General features: G+C 35.1%; 2 protein-coding genes across 2 annotated transcripts; both read right to left on the bottom strand.

Annotated features, from left to right (window-relative positions):
• Positions 1-334: 334 nt before the first annotated feature.
• Positions 335-3667, bottom strand: LOC122351490 (gamma-crystallin M2-like). The gene is made up of 3 exons (XM_043248567.1): positions 3659-3667; positions 699-1028; positions 335-607 (listed from the first exon to the last, which is right to left on the bottom strand). Exons 1-3 carry the CDS (start codon positions 3665-3667, stop codon positions 335-337), a joined length of 612 nt encoding a protein of 203 aa, XP_043104502.1.
• A 938-nt stretch (positions 3668-4605) lies between these two features.
• On the bottom strand, positions 4606-6240 carry LOC122351873 (gamma-crystallin M2-like). Its single transcript, XM_043249255.1, has 3 exons — positions 6222-6240; positions 4965-5221; positions 4606-4878 (listed from the first exon to the last, which is right to left on the bottom strand). The coding sequence occupies exons 1-3, from the start codon at positions 6238-6240 to the stop codon at positions 4606-4608; spliced, it is 549 nt and encodes a 182-aa protein (XP_043105190.1).
• Positions 6241-7345: the final 1105 nt, after the last annotated feature.

Genomic DNA, 7345 nt, shown 5'->3' with positions numbered 1-7345 from the left:
TCCAAGCAAAGCACGGCCACAAAGGCAATCTACAATTCCTTGTTTGTCTGGCATAGTGTGTTCTATACTAACGCTACAAAATGATTAGAAAACTGTGGGTGACTGAGGGTTTTTAATATGAGAAAAGATTCAGTTATATATGATTAAATGTTACATTTGATTTATTTAAGAATTGTTGTGACTATGATTCAGTCTAATTTAGTATTTAAATGATCTGTATATGGTATTGTATTAGCAAATAATCCAATCACAGAATGTTTTTTCATCAACGAATTTCAAGACACAATGTATTTAGTGTTCTGGAGAAAGTTTTATTAATAGAAACACTAGAAAACTAGTACCAGGAGTCCATGATACGCCTCATGCTCATGAATCTCATGCCTCCAAAGTTGCTGAAGTTCCTGTACTCTCCAGGCCTGAAGTACCACATCCTGCCTCTGTAGTGGGGCTGCTCATAGAAGAGCCAGTGGCCGTCCATCACATGACAGGACTGGCAGTGAGACATGCGGTAACGGTCCATGATGCTGTCACAGTCATCCATCATCTCGTACATCTGTCCCATGAAGTTCTCCCTCTCGTAGATCCTCATTCTGTAGGATCCCCTGTGCTGTAGTGAGAGAGAAATCCTTTTAGTTTCTCATCAAAGGGTTAAAGATAAACCTATTAATTTGTATATGTTAAGCTATAATTGAGCTCACCATGGGGATCATACGGCAGGATCTGATGCAGTTGTTCATTCCAAACATAGACATGTAATCAGCATATTCGCCCCTCCTGAAGAAATACTGGTTTCCCATGTAGTTGGGATGATCATACATCATCCAGCATCCACTCTCAACTCTACAAGAGTGACAGCGGCTCATGTAGGAGGAGAAATCTCCACTGTCGCCCATACAGTCCCAAGAGCGACCCTGGAAGTTTCTGTCCTCAAAGAAAGTGACCTGAAAAGTCAGATTTAATGTTTTAGTGACATAAAGTGACAGATACCAATTCAAATATTTTAAAGTTAAATATTTTAGAAATGGGTGCTGGAACAAGGTTTACCTTCATGATTGCGCTGGCTGGTCCTCGGTAGTTCCACAAAGGAGAAGCTGAAGCTGATTCTGCTTGTTGACTGACTGCTGTCACCTGTGCTTTTATACAAGACCAAGACTAAAGACTACAGGACCTCTATTGTTAGTCAATTCCTGACTGTGCAAGTTGAAACAGAGGCCATTCTAGTTAAAGCTTGGTATGTAGACCTTAGTACTCAAAATCATTAGAACAATGCAAGTATATTGGTCAAAAATAATATCAATCATATAAACGTAAGAAATGCTGATAATACTTTACAATAATGTTCAATTTGTTAACATTAGGTTATGCTGTCATGAACTAACAGTGAAAAATATGTATTTTATATGTTAAATGTTCCCAAAATTCTTAATGCATAATTTAATCATAAGCATAATATATGTTAATGTAAACATCTATCGTTATGTTTTTCAAATACTAATAAATGTTACATGTAGAAATCAAATATTCACCAGTTCACCAAAGCGCTTTATTTTGTTGCATAAAGATTGGTAAATTGGTTCAAATTCCTGTCGTAAATCAGCTTTAGTAGGTAGCTTTGTGTGTTTGAGCCAAAATATTAGGGCAGTTGGGGAACAAGACAGCTGCCTAAGTTTGTATTTTTATCATGTGTCTTTTGTTTTAGATTTAGAACTTCTGGCTATATGGTTTGTTTGTTTGTTTTTGTATCCTTAGCTTTGTCAATGCACAGAAGGGGCCTTGGATAAAAGTACATTTTGGGGTTTTAAAATAAAATTAAAGAAACAAAATCTAGTTAGCAATCAGTCTATAATGCTAAATGGCACATAACCAATGCTAATTTTGAGGTTGGTGGTGAAAACTGGAATTCTTGCAGTATAGTTATATCTAGATATAACTATATATCTAGACATATAATAAGCCTTGATATAATAAGCCACTAATTAACTAATAAAAGACTAGTTATTTCAAAGTTCAAGATAAAAAATTTTTTACAATTTTGTAAAAAGAAATGGAAATTGACTGGATGTTGTATTTTCAAACTTTGAAGTATTGTTAGTATAAGTCATTGTGTTCTTCCTTTACATACAGGTAAGTTAACATATTGATGTATTGTGTTGCTTTTGATTTATGCCTTGAATTTTCTTTATTTTGTTAGTTTTTTACTTTTTCAAAATATTTTTGAAAAGGTCTTCATTTGAACTTCATAAATCAAACGTGTTCATGTTTATTTTTGTTGACAGTATAATATAGTATAGTATAATAGTATTTAATGGTTGTTAACATATAAACCTTAGAATACAAATTAATATACCCTCACACAAAATCACAAAACCTATTACAATATAAAGTACTTTTAAGTGTTACTGCTATTAAAATAATTTTCTAAAATGAGTTACATGTAATATAAAAGTACATATGTGACAAAAATGTTTTACAGCAGGTATGTCTCACGCACAGTGTACACATCATCGTTTGAATCCGTTCACTTCATTTTGTTCACTCTCTCTAATAGTCCACGCTACTGCTATATACTATAGGGGTTAGAGAACAAGTGAGAGATTTTGGAGACAGTTTATATCTTTAAAGCAGAAATAAATATGGCTAATCTAATTTTAAGTGGTAGATTATTCCAGAGTTTTGGACCTGCAGTTGCAAAAGCTTTTTAAGTCTGTATTTAGGCACATAAGTAGACAAAGATCACTGGATCTCAAAGACCTGGAAGGGGTGTATGGACAGAGGAGGTATGTCAGGTACTGAGGGCTTTATACACAAATAAGAGAATTTTAAAATCAATTCTGTATTTATTAGGTAACCAATGCAGTGCTGATAAAATTGGTGTTGCTGGCTCATACTTCCTGGTACTAAAAAGCAGTCTAGCAGCTGCATTTTGCGCTAGCTGTAAACAAGAGAGAGGACTGAGAAACACCATAATAATGTGAATTACAGTAATCTACACGGGTTGTTATAAAAGCATGGATAACTGTTTGTAAATTACTTTGTGAGTAATAACTTTCTTTAGAAAGTTGACAGAGATGAAAAAACTATATTTTACAACAGCACTGATCTGTTTGTCAAATTTTAAGTTACTATCATATTTCATATGGGACCAGAGGATCAGAGTCAACACGCAATACAAAATTTTCCTTATGGCCAAATAGAATTATTTCAGTTTTATTTTGTCTAAATTAGAAAATCTCCTGAAAGCCAATAGGCCAACAGCGTTTATAGACTGTTCCTATTATTTTGCTTCAAAGGAAAATAGATCATCAGAGTATCATCAGTGTATAGATGACAGGATACTGTGTATTTATTAAAAATTGGAAGCCAGAGGTAACATATACAGGGTGAACAATACCGGTCCAAGAATTGAACTCTGTGGAACGCAATTAAGAGCTATAGTAGAGCAGGTCTAATGACAAATACGAATATTAACACATCTGTTAGTCAGATAGGAATGAAACCACTGTAAGACTGTGCCATGCAGTCCCACAGATGTCTCCAAACATGACAACATAATAAACCTTATTAATGTGTGACGGGTTTTTAAAACGTAATCTTTAGATTTCCATAATCATATCTTGTGCACTTCAATGCCATTTGAATGGGTACACTCCTTTCGTACTGGAATCATGGTGGAATGTCCACCTTGCAGGGCACTTACAGTTGAAATGGAACCAAACGCGATAAGAAAGACATACAACTGCTTCCAACTGAAGTTGAATCTTGGAAAATTATTGGATATATTTGGAAGTAAGCAACTTTCATTTAGCCTCCTTCAAACCTTTTTTGGCTGCATTTTGGATGGAGGCAAAATTTGGTGTCCTCTAGCATATCAATTCTCATTGGCCATTTTAGTAATGGGAACATCCTTAATGCTGTTGGTCACAATGATTGCAACTCTGTGGGCTACATGAGCTACCAATGTATGAAAGAAGCTTATAAAAATACATTTTTATTTTATGTGCATCTGGGTTGGGCACATTGTTGGGTACTGACATTTTTTTTAAAGTATGATCTGTTATTTTTGTTTTAAATACATTTTTGGGAAGGCTTAGCATCCTGTACCTTTAACGAACAACTGGCTTAATACTGTGGTTCATAACTAATTATTGATGCTACTTTGCAACAACTTTGTCCACACATTCACAGAAAGAGATGATGATAGAAATAATGTCAATATGTTCTTATAAATAGTGAGAATGCAATGGCAGTAATCCCACTTTTAGATTTGGTTTTTCTCAAAGCATCTGTTGGACTGTGTCACCAAAGTGTGATGTTGATATAATTCACGTCTTCATCCAGGATCAAGTGTTAAGATCTAATTTATATGCATAAATACAAATTTAACTCACGTTTAATGATTAACCAATGACTTTGCTGTAAAGTCACATAGATTTAACCAAATTTAACCAAATATTTTTTATTTTTATTTAATTACATTTTTGTTTGTGTGTGTGAGCTACTAAAGTAGTGGCTTTTAAGTATTCTTTAGAACATAATGTTCTGTAGGCATTAATGACTTTAAGGACAATGCTTATTGTTGTAGAGAAATAATTTTATTTATAAACTCTAGTACCAGGAGTCCATGATACGCCTCATGCTCATGAATCTCATGCCTCCAAAGTTGCTGAAGTTCCTGTACTCTCCAGGCCTGAAGTACCACATCCTGCCTCTGTAGTGGGGCTGCTCATAGAAGAGCCAGTGGCCGTCCATCACATGACAGGACTGGCAGTGAGACATGCGGTAACGGTCCATGATGCTGTCACAGTCATCCATCATCTCGTACATCTGACCCATGAAGTTCTCCCTCTCGTAGATCCTCATTCTGTAGGATCCCCTGTGCTGTAGTGGAAGAAAAGAAATTTTACTTTATCATCCAAAAATACAAATTTTTATGTTTGTATTTTTTTATATATATATAAACTCACCATAGGGATCATACGGCAGGACCTGATGCAGTTGCTCATTCCAAACATAGACATATAATCAGCATAGTCTCCCCTCCTGAAGAAATACTGGTTTCCCATGTAGTTGGGATTATCATACATCATCCAGCATCCGCTCTCAACTCTACAAGAGTGACAGCGACTCATGTAGGAGTGCATGTCAGCACAGTCTCCCATACACTCATAAGAGCGACCCTGGAAGTTCCTGTCCTCAAAGAAAGTGACCTGAAAATGCAAATGTCATATTTTAGTAATGTAAAGTGAAATATATCAAATAAAATAATTTTTGTCTGGCAGTAGGTGCTGGAACAAGGTTTACCTTCATGATTGCGCTGGCTGGTCCTCGGTAGTTCCACAAAGGAGAAGCTGAAGCTGATTCTGCTTGTTGACTGACTGCTGTCACCTGTGCTTTTATACTAGACTAAGACTAAAGACTAGAGGGCCTCTATTGTTAGTCAATTCCTGACTGTGCAAGTTAGAATAGAGGCCATTCTAGCTAAAGCTCGCCATGTAGTTCTTAGCACTCGCATTTATTAAGACACTTCAGAGGTTTAAACATTTCTAGTATTCTGTATTAATAACATAATTCCGAACAGCCAAAGGACATTTTAAAGCATAAAAAGCAACCAAAAGTTACTTCTCTAGCTTGGTATTTCTAACTGTGTTCTAGTAACCTCTAGTCATTAACCTCATATGTAGTTTTATAAAATACAGTACTTATACTATTATCAGTATTATCATAATTAATGCTTTTGTGGGGAAGCTTGCCATGTACAGTTTGTTTTGTGTATACATATATATATATATATATATATATATATATATATATATATTACAGTATTTGGTATATACCATCATATACAGTCACAAAATGTCCCTTTGCTAAGTTCTACTTTTATGTTGCTGTTGATTGATTGGTATAAATAACTTACAGAATGAAAACAGTATTTCTTGTTTTTGTTTGTTCTTTTTTTTTCTTTCTCAAATTGTAAATGTAATACAAATTGTGTTGGAGCCATCTTAACCTCAAAAATTTCACATCAAAACGAGCACTTACATTTGCATCATTTTAAATGACTGACAATAACCTAATTTCATTTTTATTTAGACTCTTACAAACAAATGGAGCATTTCCACTGCATTGTACGGCATAGGATGATTCACTTTTGGCAGGTATTTCCACTGGGTAAACTACCTGGTACTTTGTCCAGTTCCTCCTCGCTTGATGTTCCAAGCGAATCATACCAAAATTTGACATGTTAACTTTGCTGATCACTGATTGGCTGGAGAGAATTGTCACCAGCTGCGTAAATGAAGTTGCGACACGAGACACAACAGATTTGCTGGATTTAAATCAGCACAGCTAGCAAAGGGTAAATTAACAACCCAAAAATGGCAGTTTCATTGTCTGTTGAGGAAATACAGAAGTTCCTCTCATTGATGGCCAAGGAGTAGGTCCAGTGACAGCTTGAATGGCAATGCAAAATGAAAAAGTTCTTCAGAAGTCACGGCAGTAGAGTAAATAATAATCAAGCAGGCATTTTTAATTAATTCTTAAGGAAGTTACAGAACACTTACATGTTGAATTATGGGACTGAAAGTAGTGTAGAGAAGGTGTTAAGAGTGGTCAAGAACTTCAGAAAGTTTGGTAATTCCCAACTTTATGCAAATATTGAGTGAAAAATGCTTGGCAACAACCAATTGATTCAATGCAAACATGGTGTAAACATTGTTTATAGAGGTGTGCTCTGCCCTAAATTTGATATGCCTCAAGGTTGTATCGTTGCCAGTGGCACTGAGTGCAGGTTTGATGATGTAGAGGAACCGCACTACAAAGTGGTACTAAACTGCAGTGGAAAAACAAACCGAGCAGAGTCCTGCCATGCCATGCCATACTGAGCTGTGCAAAGAGTATAGAGTATAGAAGAACCATTTTGGTTGCACAAAAGTAATTTGAAGAACTTTGTTTTTGCGAAACAGAAAGGTTCTTCAGATGTGAAAGCTTCTTTATAGAACTATTTAGACAAAAAAGTTTTTTTATATCATCGTGAAAGCACCATTATGTTTAATAGTGTATGTACTGATTTAGGTCATTGCAACATCATTAGTAACTTCAGGTTAAGGTTCACAGTGTCATGACTGTTGCAAGAAAAGTTGGGATAAGTTCTGTTTACTTTTAGACTGATATATCAGTTGAAACTGTTATCAGATGAGGTTTTTCTTTTTTAAGTTGACTGTGGGAAGCATTTCTCTTTGCTTTTTATAGTTCTTAATCATCATATGAAATGTAACAAATGATTCTAGCCTACATAAGAATATTTGAAGACCTACATTACACTAATGTTTTTTATTGGTCTGTGGTG

This window comes from Puntigrus tetrazona, chromosome 9, assembly GCF_018831695.1.
Source record: "Puntigrus tetrazona isolate hp1 chromosome 9, ASM1883169v1, whole genome shotgun sequence".
Classification (NCBI taxonomy): Eukaryota; Metazoa; Chordata; class Actinopteri; order Cypriniformes; family Cyprinidae; genus Puntigrus; species Puntigrus tetrazona.
This window is presented reverse-complemented; position numbering and strand designations above follow the sequence as displayed.

Coding starts and splice junctions, on each gene's coding strand:
- LOC122351873 (XM_043249255.1), bottom strand. Junction 4,879..4,964: donor CCTGCCGTATGATCCCTATG/GTGAGTTTATAT, acceptor CTTCCACTACAG/CACAGGGGATCCTACAGAAT.
- LOC122351490 (XM_043248567.1), bottom strand. Junction 608..698: donor CCTGCCGTATGATCCCCATG/GTGAGCTCAATT, acceptor CTCTCACTACAG/CACAGGGGATCCTACAGAAT.